Source organism: Coturnix japonica, chromosome 2, assembly GCF_054131305.1.
Source record: "Coturnix japonica strain WE chromosome 2, WE-NBRP24, whole genome shotgun sequence".
Taxonomy (NCBI): Eukaryota; Metazoa; Chordata; class Aves; order Galliformes; family Phasianidae; genus Coturnix; species Coturnix japonica.
This window is the reverse complement of record NC_140664.1, coordinates 68109791-68124084: the sequence shown is the minus strand read 5'-3', so window position 1 is coordinate 68124084 and position 14294 is coordinate 68109791. Positions and strand designations below refer to the sequence as shown.

The window sequence follows — 14294 nt, the reverse complement described above, 5'->3', positions numbered from 1 at the left end:
TGCAGTTTCAAGAACAGTATTGAGGACAAGCCAAACAAACCCAAGGGAAAGACATTATTCAAACAGTAAACAAGAACAGCAACATCAGAACTCAAACGTTTTATGCAAATACAACCAGCTACTGGTTACTGTATCTGGTTACTAGAGGAAAAAGTAAAACAATTCAACCTTTGAACCGACTGCCAAGACTGGGAAGTACCGAACCTTCTGCTCTACATATGGTACTTCATCATAAGCATTTCACTATACAAATGCCTGTCACATTCTGTGAGTACTATGTCTGACAGATTCAAACTTAGATAAGAGTTTGGGCTTAAAAGGGCCACAGCTCTTCAAAAGTGCAAAGCAAAAGGTTGTTTGTGATGCTCAGAAGACAGATGGCCCTATGTTTTCAGTGCCTCTCTGCTATGGGCTGGACACAGTAGACTCCAAAGAAAGCAGAAATGCCTTTGTTATTACAGAAGTAACCTAAGGTTGGACTTCCCTGCAGGCACCATACTGAGCCACCATACACATGTAAATACAGAGAACATTGCATCTTACAACACAAAAATGTATCACATCACTCTATAGCTAAGTGCAACTAGTAAATTGTAAACTTCCTTTAAAAGCAAAGGTACTGTCACCTGACAATCACTACACTAGAAAAGGTAGTCACAAAGCAAAGTCAGAAAAACACAATGCATTACAAATGTTCCCTCTCTCTGTTCCTGACCTAAACTGACAATGGAGCCTACAGTAATATATTGCTCCCTACAGAAGTAACAGAAATTCTGTATATTGTTTTTTTTTTTGCTGTTTTAAGTCAGTTTCATAATCACGTGACTCCTCTGAAAAAAAGACAAGAGTACAGGACATAAATTTATACGCATCTCAATTACCATCTATTGTTAATAGTGTAATGACCCTGACTAATCTTGTAGCAGTACAAAACAAGAAAAATGGCCTTCTGAATTTCAGATAAACATCAGCAAGAAATATGATGTGTTGTTTCATGTTTCTATAGCAGTAACAATAGGAGTTAGCTGACTATATATTTTCTTTTTCCTTTCTTCCCACTGTTCTAGAAGTTTATACTTTCACCTGCAAGTAGTTGATATTTTAGGAAGCTTTTGATTTAGAAGATCAGAGGTTAGTCAACATGCTTTAGATGTGTTGGACTAGTGTGTTTTATGCTTTTACCCTTGTTCAGTTATCTGTCTTTGGAGCTGTAGTTGAAGGAAACACCATTTCTGATTGATCCGTTCATAAGGGTTTTAGGATTCTCTCTTTCAATCCTTTCTCGGCTGAAGATGGTGTCCTGGTCACTGTCAAACTCTGATTCAGAAACCATTAGGCTGGAGTTGTGTTCTGTACTTCTGTGTTTTATGCCTACAAATTACAAACAAAACAAACAAAAACAACAAGCAGCAAGCTCATTAGAAACGCTTCATTTCTAACAGCTTAATCATCCTGCACTTGGCTGTGATAGGAAAAAAAAAATATTGAAAACACACTCTGAAAACCAGCATAAAAGCCTGCACCACAGAAATGGTCTAGGAAGTATCAAATACAATCAGGTGGATACAGTTTTGACCTCACTGCAGTCCCAATGGACTGCATGAACAATGGTTCATGGCCCTGGAAAGTGAACATATTCATTTAAATTAGAAACAATTAAATGATCTTAGTACATAGTGTCCCCCCTTCTAATAGCCTGAATCAGAAAATTTGCCTGTCTGCTCAGCTATCTGGTTAAAGTGACTGGTAATGAGGGGTTATATTTTCAACAGAAATGTTCCATTTTTCCTATTATGAAAACAACTTCTCACAATGATTTTATTCCACCAGATTCTACTATTTTCCCTGTTAAAAACTGAAATATGGTAAATTAAAATACATGTGAACAGGGGTTAGCAGCTGGAGTACCCAATGCTTAACAAGGCATTTATGGTCCTGCACCAGTAAAATCAGCTCTAAATTACAAAGTGTGTGTGAGGGAAGGAGAGGAGGTTTCATGGAAAAAGTCTGAGGGACAATCAGATGCTCTAAATTACAGTTAATGAAGAAGCTTGGAACTTTGTCTGATCCTAAGGCACTGTGAAAGGAATGAAGCTACTCTTATCCAACCATTTCTCCATCTATGCTTGCCTGTCATTCCCAGCTAACTTTTCTGCGCTCCTGTTGGCTGTATATATCAATTCAAAGATGCTAACTGTAAGTCTGGTGGATAAGTTCAGCTTAAAGATATTCTGCTTAAAAAGATTCCAAAGAAGGAGATAGCTCTTACCGTATTTGGGTCGTAGCTCCATTCTCTCCTGCTCATCTATGTTATCTAGAATGGTATATTTTGTTTTCTTTCTTATCTTAGTCCTCTTTCTGCTAAAAAGAAAGTTACCACAAAGATATTTAGCTCTCACATCAATCTACTTATCTCTTCTCACATAGCTATATAATATATATACTCCATATATAGAACCTCTACTAAAGAACACCTACTTATGTATGACACACTTCTATTTAAACCTTTTCTACTAAATAGCACTGTTCCTTCAACCACAAAAAGAAAGCAATACCAACACCTGTGCATTTCAAACAACATCCCTTACATGCTGAAAAGATACCCTAGATAAAGTTAAAAATCTGGGAAGATTTTGATAATGTCTCATTTTTTATAAACCTTTCACATCTCTTTGCTGTGATTTTTTATGCAGAAGCAAAAAAAAACTAATTACAGAATTTGAACAGACTTCTGTTTCTAACAATTTATTTATTTATTTTTCTTCCAAAAAAGGCAAAGCATATATATATATACGCACACATAAATATATAAACATACATACACACACACAGAAACTACTAGAGGAAGCTTTGTTTGTAAGGAGCAGAGTGGTTTAGTGCTAAGGACTGGACTAAAATATGGCAGCTGTGTGCAGTTGTTGCTCATACCCCAACTAAAAAGAAACACAAATCCATATACCTTTTGCAGCAGCAGATGCAGAACCAGGCAAGCCCTATCATGACCACAATTGTAATAAAAGCAGACAGAGTCACATAGAGTATACTCCACTCTGAAAAAAGAAATAACAGTGCTTTGTAAAGAAATATGTGTAGGATAATTTCTAATACTTTTCTATTAATTTCTATTAATCCTGAGCAATGGGAGGTGCCAACTGGATTATAGGAGAAATTAGCACCTTCATGTCATCTCAGAAGAATATATTCTTAAAGTTCCAAACTGAAAATGTGTGTTTTCAAAACCCTTCCTCCACCCCACCCCTTTTACTATCACAAAATAGCCAAAATGCACATAAAAGCATGGAATTCAAGAGGATAATATAACCATCTCAGTCCTAATTCTCTTATCTAGTTCTCTAATTCTAACATAGTTGTACCCTATGTCTGGCATTTTAGCAATGCTTTAAGAGAACAACTGATCATCAACAAATCCTTCTGCTTGCATATTTCAATTTTTCAATATTTGGTTGATCAATTACCAACCACTACTAACAGACACTTTGTCCACAGTTACTTTATGCCTTGTAGCAAATGCCATGTGCCTCCTATTAATTTCTACATCATTATTTTTGGGTTGACATTTATGCACCGCTTCTCCCAAGGTCAAGACTAGTGTATCCCTAAGAGTAAGAAATCAAGCAAAAGTGGAAGGAGACCTCCATGGATGAGCAAGGAAGTCGTGGAAAAACTCAAAGGCAATACAGGAATACTATTAGGGCCTGCAGAGATGTAATGAAGATGACTATGGCCCACCTAGAATTAAATCAAAGGAGGTCAGGAACAGCAAGAAAGGCTTTTTCAAGTATGTCAACAGCAAAAAGGAAAGGCGGAGATATCTGGGACTTTTCAGCTTGGAGAAGAAGGTTGAGAGGGGATCTCACTGCTGTTTAAAATATCTAAAGTGCGTGAGTCAAATGGATGAGGCCACACACTTTTCAGTGATGGGCAGTGACAAAACAAGAAGAAACAGATAAAAACTGCAAAACAGGAAGTTCCATACAAATATAAGGAAGAACTTCCTTATTGTGAAGGTGATAGAACACTAGAACAGCCATCAAAAGAGGCTGTAGAGTCCCCTTCTCTGGAGGTATCCAGAACCCACCTGGCCACTTTCCTGTGCAGCCTACTCCAAGTAACCTGCCTTAGTACTGTATGGGAACTGTTAGATCACAGCCTGAACCAATCAATGACTGAGCAACTAGTAAAGAGGCATGGCCAGTCCTGGGAGCACAGGTACAGACAATTCACCCGTGAGACTGGAAGGGGTGGACCCTGGGCTCTTCTCTAGCCTTATTTAAGGGCTGGTAGCAAAGAGGAAAATATCTCTCCAGCTGGGACACTTCTTTCTTTGGGGAGTCTTCCAGTGAGCCCTTATCTTCAGAATGGAGCAAGATTTTCCTTTCTTAATGTCAGATAGTGACTAATAACTGTCTCAGATTATCTGAAAAAAGGTCACAGGCAACTACATGCCTCTACTTCATATCATACAGCAGGGAGGCTAGACCTGATGATTCCCAGAGGTCCCTTCCAGCCCAGAAGATTTTGTGATACTTGAAGGCTACTGCATTGCTCAGCAAAATGTCTTTAAGTCTTCAGAGTACTAAAAGTTCAGTTTTTCTTAAACTATGTAAAATACCTATTTAGTTAAATTAAACTTATCCCTGACTGTGATGTTCTCTGGGATATGTAGTCATCTTCTGTGAGCTGCACATTGGGTAAAATTATCCATGCTTTACATGATATTATGATGTGGAATACTGATAGCAAAATTACAAAACCATGACATTACTTTAGATAGGAGGTCCCTATGTAATATTAAATTGGCTTACTTGATTTGTTAGGTGTGCCAAGGGATACGGACGTGATTAAAATGATTAAAGTAGATTGTATTTCTCAGGTGCAACACGTAAAGTGAAAAAAACCACAGCGCAATTAATCAGCTTAAGAAGTTAAAGATTAATAGATGACTATATTGCTTAGTCCAGAACACCAGTGTTTGCTTTCCTTAGGTCAGGTCACACTTCTAGCATGGAAGCATCAAACAATAACTCAGAAAATGTAAGCTGTTGCTTTCCTTTTCAGCTTTGCAAAAATCTGATGAATGCACCTCACAGTTTTGCAATACACACAATATCAAACAAACCTGCCACGTAGCCCCAAATTTACTCAAAATCTCTCCCTGATGGTTAAAATTTTTATACTTTCCACTCTCTGATACTTTTAATATTCTGTTTCTAAAATATTTAAATTGCTTAAAAAAAAGGACTGCTATTTATAAGTCCTTATTATTTCAAGACGCAAGTCAAATAATCTGAAGATACTTCTATCTATAGAAGGATACTGGCAGGCTGGACAATAAAGAGAACATTCTATGTTCCAGCATATACATCCTATTTTGTTAGCAAATAATAATAATCTCAAAAAAAGAAAAATGATCATTGGAATATATTCTGTAACACTCAAACTCACCACAGTTACTCTCGCCATCATTTAGATAACGATTAATTAAGTTTTCCATCCACAGCTGGTAGCAAATACAGCGCTTTGTAATAGGGTCACAATGTCCATGCCCAGAGCATTTTAAAAGACACGCTAAGAACAAAAACAAACATAAGTTAGCTGTATAAAATAGACAACTTGCCACTCTTACTGTGAGACTGGATTGGTGGTAAAGCATCTAATTCATAATATTCTGGTATTTATTTCCCTTGCCTTTGATGTTGTGTATTAAATAGGTTGAGAACAGATTCATCCAACCACAAGTAATGATGAGCTGAATTGTAGAATTCAGACTTCCTCCTTTGTTTAGGACATATTTGTAAGAACTTTTAAAGTACCTGATATCTCAGGAATGCTAGTGTTACCAGGTATTGTAAGACAAGCATCACACCACCAAAATGCCTTCCAGTATTTCATAGCTGACTCGCAGGATCTGAGCCCAGAGCACTTACATATCATATCCTTACATTAGAATCTGTTGCAAGACCAATAAGTCACATCAGAATAAAATAAAGTTATTCCTCTTAAACTTACAGTGGCAGGTCTGCTATGTGAAGAAAAACATTAAGTCATATTTTCAAGTGATACCTATACATTCTGATGATCCAAGTGTATTTACAATAAAACAACAGTCCTTCTCAACACATGAATAAAATTACAATTTACTATAGAATTTATGACTATTTTTAGTGCTACAGTTGCATACTTTGTTTGTATTTGGATTGTTATCTCCTGATTTTTAAATTAGGGAGGAAGTCATAATGGGGTCATGTTACTAGCACAGTTTGATGTCAGGTAAGGTTTTGAAGTTCAAGCAAAGTCCACCACGAAACTTCCTACAGCCCACTTATGATGCAAATAGAATATTAGAAGACAACATGAACACAGTGATGAGCAGACCATTTTGCCTGCTACAGAAAGATAAAGTTTGCATTATTCACCTATTACTGAACACTAAAAGCCCTGAAGAGATGTGGAACATTCTCTAGTATAGCTATAGTAAGCTTTGCTCATCTTCCTACAAAAGATGTTATGAGTAATCAGTCTTTCTCTTCATTTTGCCGGTCTTCATAATCCATGTCAGATAAGGCTTTATCTGTAACAGCAGCGAAAGCAAATCTTTTAAAAGAACACAAGTAACTATTACTGGTTTAACACATATGAGCATGCATTTTAAGTATCATCCTCAACACCATCTTTCAGAAAGAAAAATCCCAGGCACTAGATAGAAAACATACCAGCTGTGTCAACCCGCAGGACTTTATAAAGCAGAAAGTCAGCCTTCTCTTTCAGAAGCTGCACATGCAGAGCTCGAGACACATCTGATGCCTTGATCACCTTGGAAGGATGCCCGTTCTGCACGTAAAACACAATTGCAGTGCTGTAAAGAGAACAGTACAGGTTAGGACTACTGTCTAAGATTATGTTTGTCAGGTGTTCAGTTGACAGCCTTCAATTTTGCTTGTTTCTGAAAAGTGAATGTCACTACCAATACAGATCAGGGAACTCTGCCTATACATCAACCAGCTCTATCCAAATATCATGGCAAGTGTATTCTATTCTGAGCACCAGCAGGTTCTTCAGTTTCTTCATAGAGGAAGAATGAGAACAAGAAAAGTCTTCCTAATGCTCACTTTAAGAGAAGGATGTACTCAGTGTCTGCTTTCACTTCACTTGTCTAGAACCTAGCACAAAGCATCCCAAAGCAGTCAGAGGAAATAGAGAAAATTCAAGAAGTGTTGGTAGTATTGATCACGCCCAACATCATGTGCTTCAGGGAACGTATTTAGTTGAAAAGCAGTAGTTGGAAGCTGCAGGTATTCAATATAGAATAATTAAGGCTGGAAAAGAAAACTAAAGTTCATTTATAATCCAACCATCAACCCACCACAACCATGCCTGCTAACCTGGACATACCATGGCCATGTCACGCAGCGCCACATCTATCTTTTCTTGAAAACCTCCAGACATAGTGACTTCCAATGCTTTCCTGGGCATCCTGTTCCAATACCCCACGATTTGTTCTAAAAGAAATTTTTCCTAATATCCAACCTGAACTTGAAGGTAGTATAGCCACAGATGATGGATTTTCTTTCCCTTTTTTAATGTTAGGAGGTTCTCAGAGAGGTGAATAGATACTAAAACAGATTTTAAATCACCAAGCAGTTAACAAGGAGTAATTTAGAGTAAGATGTCAACAGGTTTTTAACAATCATGCTGCCTGTGGCCACTTCCACCCCTCTACTCCAAACAAAAAACATATTTACTTTGGAATAGGATATTCTATGCCAAATACTGCAAAATCTGCTGATTTCTCTGTGGAAGAAAAAAAGAAAAAGGATTTTTTGTTATCAGCTACCTGGGGAAATGAATATAAAGTACTTAAAAGTATCATGAGCTTGGAGAGAAAAAAAAAGAGGAAAACAAAGTAAGCGTGATCAGATATAGCTGAAGACTTATTTTGAAATACAGTACTTGCTTCACCGTGAGAAGGTCTGTCCATCTTATTCCAGGCAGCACTTGGGAAAAAAACAATAAATCTACATGGAACAGAGACACTGAAATCCTGCATGAACATTCTTTGAATGGAATAAAAAATAATTAAGGGAATAAAAATGATAATCTACACAGAGGATTTTTTAAAAATAAAATATTTAAATACCAAGCTCTGAGAGCTCATTTCATCAACTTCCTACAACAACAGAGGAAACTCATTTCTTAAAGTACATACTGTAGCATCTTTGATAACATTTTCTACATTATTTTGCAACTAACTGTGAGCTGTGAAAGACTTGATGAAAATCATAAATCTTCCTGGCACAGCAGGGCATCTTTGTACCTTATATCTGAGAATGCTTGTATCTTCTGAACTTTGATATCTGAATCCAAGACATTCAGCAATACAGCTAGTTGTCTCACCAGTGTGTCCTTCTGCTGCTCGCTCAGCTGTCCCACCTCAACTTGCAGAATCAGCTCCACCAGACCACTCTTTTTGGGATCTAACAGAAGAAGGACATGATATGCTATCAAAGCCTGGAAAATATTTCAGTATTGAATGAAGACAACATGTGGTATTACAATTACTTATCAATATTATATTTTCCTGCATAAGACCAACATCACTTATAACTCACCCCTTTTGTGTTTCTACATAAGTACTTAGCCTACTTTTTCACATTACCTCTGAAATAAATCTGGTAGGTCCTAAGATAAGAATCCACCTTTTATCAGTTTGGGAAAAAAAAAAAAAAGCAACAACACTTCAGTATATATTTCAGCATTACCACATCTCTGTGCAGAATAACATCTGTTTCCCTTAATGCTGCCACATGAAGGTCTGAGCTAAGCACTTTGTAAGTCTAATTCTTAATTTCCCTGCTAGTGATCTATTACTGGCTACCAATGTGGAAAGGCAATGCAAAGACAGACTCACAGGATAGTATCCAAGACTTAGTGAATGAGCCTAAATGAGGACAGTCAGATTCGGAAATACCAAAAATATTCCTCTTCAAAATGAGACATAGATTCAAATAATATTTGCATTCCTAGAGTGTTTTGCATACAAAACAAGCCTCACAGACATGCAATGATACTTTTGAGCCTATTATCATGTGACTGCATTCAATAATAAAGTGAGGAACAAATAAAATAATAGCCCAGGAACAAGACAAACATGATATCTGACAGACCTGCCTCATGTTAATTTCCTGAAAACCCAACTCACAGTTTCCATCACATAACCACCAAATAGTCACGACTACATATATATATATATAAATGTATATAACAAGTGATGCACAAGCAATTGTTCACCACCACTCTCTGAGCAGTGGAAGAGAACAAGATGTAGTCCCACCCTCTACAAAATTTCTGCTTGATGTCATACAGTATGGAATATCCCTTTGGCTGTCCTAATTCTATTTCCTCCCAGCTCCTTGGACCCTTTGCTGTGAACAGCCTTGACTTAGCAGGCAACTATAAACACTGTTGTGTGTTATTGTTGTTTTTCTCCTAGAACCAAAACACAGCATCACAGCAGACACTCTGAATAAAGCAATTCTGTCTCAGCTGAAGCTAAGGCAGTAAGATGTATAATTTTCATATATTTATCTATCTAGAACAGCAATGTCGCAACTGGTGGGAAAGAACTCTGACAAGTCTTGTTCAACACATACTATGCAACTGAAATAAGTGCAATAAGATGGTAGGAAGGGAGACTTATTTGTGTTTTAGCCTAACAAAATCTTGTCAACACTGGAAGAAAAGAAAAGGAGAACAAAGATGAGGTATTCACAACGTATCGATGACCTTTTAATTGTCATACCAGGCCGCACTTCAACAGTAGCAGAGTCAATATCTGAATCTCCTTTGGCATCTGTCACTTTCAAGTGAAAAATATAGATTCCTTCCACCAGATTAGTTAGCTGCAATACTGCTTCATGGTCTGAGCCATGGATCACATCCTGCAAAAACAGGTACCAGGATGGTTATACCCTCAGATAAAATTGCAGATATGAATATCAACTCAGGTATTTGATACGACAGTGTGAGTTCTTGCTTTGGCTTTTAGGACAAATGTGACCTATCCACAATTCATAGCAGAATAATGCAAGTTTGGAAGTGGGAGTTAATAAGGATCTTCGCACACAGTACAGATTCTTTTCATTAAAACAACAAAATAAAAAACACCTCAGATAGAACAGCTGACATCCTCAAGTCCTCATCCACCTGAAAACCTGAGACATTCACATTATTATTTCTCAATTTTACTCTAGTATCAATAGTTATGCTTTCTAATATATTATTTCCCCTGCTTGAAGGTAATGAATTTACAACTTTTCTGCCAGCTGTAACTTAAATCTCTCCAGTCCTTCTCATATACTTATGTGAACTGCTTCTAGAAGCTCTGCTATCATTTTACTTTCTCTCAGTTCTTACCAATTTGCACTACTGAAATGACACAAGCTAGTTGAACCAAAGCATTAGAGAGAGCTGAGGTGATAAACCAGATGCAGACAGCATTCCTTTATTATATCTCATGAGTCATACTGGTTTGCCCTTCTGCAATGAAGCAACATACATAAGAGCTGAATTTAAATCCAGTTAAAACCTTCAAAAAACTTACCCCAGCTGCTGGGCTTTGACCATCCCGAATCCACAAATATGACACAATCCCTTGGTCATCAGCAGATTTTGAGCCATCCAAGGTAACAGAGTTATTGGGAAGTACAAGAACATGCTTCCCACCAGCATGTGCCCGGGGTGGACTGTTGTTTTCTAGCCATAAAAGCAGTGGAGGAGAAGAATTTTCTTTCAAATTGTGCAAGATGTGACATACCATTGCCAATATACCCACACTTCAGTTCTCTACCCTGATGATTACAGGAACTAACAAGAGAATCTCATATCAAAGGGACAGGTGTACAGAATTTGGCTCTGGAATTACAGTAACCTGACAATAGCAGATCTGCACCCTGAGGAGAATACTGACAAGAAATATAATTCAAAAATACATTTTAAAGCACTGTGAGGTACTATATTTGTAGCCCCACAATAACTTCTGCATCTGATCACCTTAGTCAAGTAGAAGTTTTCTACCTGCCTTAAAAACACAGCCCAGCATGAGAGCACTATGCTGGGCTCTTATCTTCTCGAGAAACCATTGCTCTTTGCTCATAATAGAAGCTTGTGTGAAATCTTACTTTTTCATATCTTTATTTAAGCAAAGCATATCCAATAGTAACTACAGATCCTGAATACTTTTTGTTCACTGCTAGCACTGAAATTATAACATGAACTGTGAGTATGGCAAAAATCACCAGAGAAGCATGAAAACATTTTCTTTCCAGAAGCCAGACATCACTGACTTCTGTGTAGAACACAACTGATAAGACAGAGTTCTGGAAAGCTGCAATGATGAATGAAATGTCTCACTGGTCTGATTATTAGCTGGAGAAGGGGGGAGAGAGAAGGTGTGGTGGGGGGCAGAGAAAGAAGAAAAAGCAGGAAGTGATTTTAGCTGTTACTTGCAATACTCCTTTACTACAAAACGGCAGTTACTCTTCTTGATTCCATTGAAAGATGACAACAAATACATTATCTGTTCCTGATCTGAGATTCTTTAGGATGTCAGTGACTAAACTAACTGGCAAGTTGCCTACTACATCCTAAGCAGCAGCAATGAGTCTTACCTTCCTTCACAGTAATAGACAGCATACATGCATTGCTTAACCCCTGCTGGTCTTTTACTGTTAGTCTGAAGCGATAGGTGCCAACCTGAAGACCAGACACGGTTGCTATTGCTTTGTCACCATTTTCCATCTGCACGTAGCTTGGTCCACTGAAACAAAAAATCTCATAAAAATAATTTGTTAAAGCCAGACAAAATTCTCTCAAATCAGCATCACTAAACATCATTTGCTGTTAAGGATATTGGGGTTCTACCACTCCTACAAGCATTGATAATGAAGAAATTATGACAACAAGTTTAGAGAGTTCATAATTGCATCTTTTTCAAGACATTCAAACATTCAAGCTACACATATACTATCACCAGAAGAGCAGACAATGCACCCCAGTTCAAACTCCTTGCTGTACTATTTTATGGGAGCATATGCAAATGCTGCTGGCCTAAAAGCCACTTAGAACATATACTCAGTGCCAACAAATTTATTTCTGTACTGTGGATAGGACAGATGCACAAACTAATACCTTTGCTTTTTTATTAAGGATCAATTAGCTTTGCATTTGAGCATACAATTAAAAGCATCTCTACAGCATTTTTAATCACTATTCAAGAGTGCTTCAGTCATTTCTAATGAAAGCTCTGACTAAACAGATTGTATTTTTCCTTTGCTATCCAGCAAACAGAAGAGACTATGAAAGCAATGACAGGAAAGACTACACATTACAGGTGAATACCTAAGCCTATTGCCTTCCTTAATGGAAGATAAGAGAGTTCCTGTAATTCCCTCATAAAACAACTTAGCGACTGTAGGTTTCAAAATGTCACAGAATAAAACATAAGTAGGGCAAAATGAATTTTAAATTCTTATTGCTCATCCTATTACCACCTAAGAAGGAAAACTCTCAAAGTAGTTTTCAAACACTGCTTCACCCAACAGTACTAAGAGGCTCTAGAACTAAAGTAATTTCACTTTTTTTCTCTCCCTCCTTTTTTCCCCTCTAAACTGCACATGAGTAATACATCCTCTTAGATACCTGATTACCTGATATTTTCCCAATGATAAAGGACTATGCCTTGGTCATCCTGGCTTCTGCTTCCATCCAGTGTAGTACTTTCTACTGGGAATGTCAATTCCTTGTCAGGGCCAGCCACTGCTACTGGAGGACTGTTATTTTCTGTAAAAATAAGATTCAGTGTATCACATTTGCTGGTTAGTCACTAACAAAGACTGTCAATCAGATTTTACAAACAATATATAATTAGGAGCCTTCCATGTGGCTCAAAAGCGTGAACCAGAGAATCAGAGACCCACACAATGGTTGAAGTTGGAAGGGATCTCTGGGTTCATCTGGGCCAACTTCTGCTCAAGCAGGGAAACCCAGAGCAGGATGCTTTTGAAGATCTCCAAGAAGAGACTCCACAGCCGGTTTAGACAACCTGCACCAGTGCTCCATCACCCACACAGCACACCGGTGTTCCACGTATTCAGAAGGAACCTCTTATGTTCCAGTTTATGCCCACTGTCTTGACACTGGATGCAGTATGATTCCGTCTGTTCTGCTACATCCCTTTGGGCATATATGCCAATAAGATCTTCTGCTCTCCCCTCATCTATCTACCAGGTTGGTGATTTGATAATAAAAGCTTATCTGGTTGATTAGCCATTACTTCTTGGTGAACCTGAGCTAACTGCCCTGATGATTTACTTGTTCTTCTTGTCCCTGGAAATGGTTTTTAGGATTAGCTGTTCTACCATCTTCCTAGGGATTGAATATAACATGCACAAACCAGTAAAAAGTACTTGCTGGGAGAAAACAGCTCTGCAACAAGTCAAATTCCACAGCAAGCTCTTTGCTTTCCATTTTAACCTGAATTCAGCAATAGTTCCTTCCCACTTCAACACTGTCACCAATATAAAATGCACCATCACCTGCTGTACTTGCAACTCACATTCCTGGTTTCTTCGGTAAATGCCCACTGCAAAATTTCCCTAAAAAGCATCATTGACATTTAAGAGGAAATTCTTTACTCAGAGAGTGGTGAAGCACAGGAAGAGGTTGCCCAGAGAAGCTGTGGATGTCCCACTCCTGGAGGTGTTCAAGGCTAGTTTCAATGAAGATTTGGCCTAGTGGGAAGCATCCTGGACCACGGCATGGGTGGTGGAACTACAGAATCTTTAATATCCCTTCCAACCCAATGCATTCTATGGTTCTAGAAGCAGCTGTAGAATGAGCAAAACGAGGGAGCCATAACATTGCTCTATAGTGTAATATGAGACGTTCAGATAAGAGGAAATGTCCACTTCAGATGTAAGAACCTGCAATATGCAAACATACTATCAAAAAATTGGAAAAAACCAAATACTTTGTAGGTCTGCTGCATTTGCATCTACTCATCACTCAGCTCCTAAATCTAATCAACCATGTGAAAGAAGCAGCTTTTGAAACTCCCTGCTTGACATTTTTTTCTTCTAGCAAAAGAGTTCTGGTGAGAATTCAGATCACATCAGGATTCTTGAAGAACTGCACAACAGTAAGGAATTGAGCAAATCACCGATTGACACCGTGAATAGCTTAGCAGGGTATTAAACTGAAAGCTACATTTTAGTTTT

The 14294-nt window shown here is 37.9% G+C and overlaps 1 protein-coding gene across 7 annotated transcripts in view; it reads right to left on the bottom strand.

The window, feature by feature from the left end:
- The window catches only part of KIAA0319 (KIAA0319 ortholog), a 41393-nt gene that overhangs the window by 3837 nt on the left and 23262 nt on the right, over positions 1-14294 (bottom strand). The window contains exons 12-21 of one of the 7 annotated variants that reach the window (XR_014942724.1): positions 12726-12858; positions 11688-11836; positions 10622-10773; positions 9805-9959; positions 8336-8495; positions 6735-6877; positions 5467-5589; positions 2960-3050; positions 2270-2361; positions 1183-1371 (exon numbers count right to left, since the gene is read on the bottom strand). Coding sequence is in view for 3 of the 7 variants with exons in the window: in XM_015854769.3 (XP_015710255.2) it covers positions 1193-1371; positions 2270-2361; positions 2960-3050; positions 5467-5589; positions 6735-6877; positions 8336-8495; positions 9821-9959; positions 10622-10773; positions 11688-11836; positions 12726-12858 (1361 nt within the window). In the remaining 4 variants the exon portion in view is untranslated. Of the gene's footprint in view, positions 1-1182; positions 1372-2269; positions 2362-2959; positions 3051-5466; positions 5590-6734; positions 6878-8335; positions 8496-9804; positions 9960-10621; positions 10774-11687; positions 11837-12725; positions 12859-14294 lie in introns of those variants that run through there. The other 6 variants (XR_014942725.1, XR_014942722.1, XR_014942723.1 and 3 more) reach the window with 6 other exon arrangements.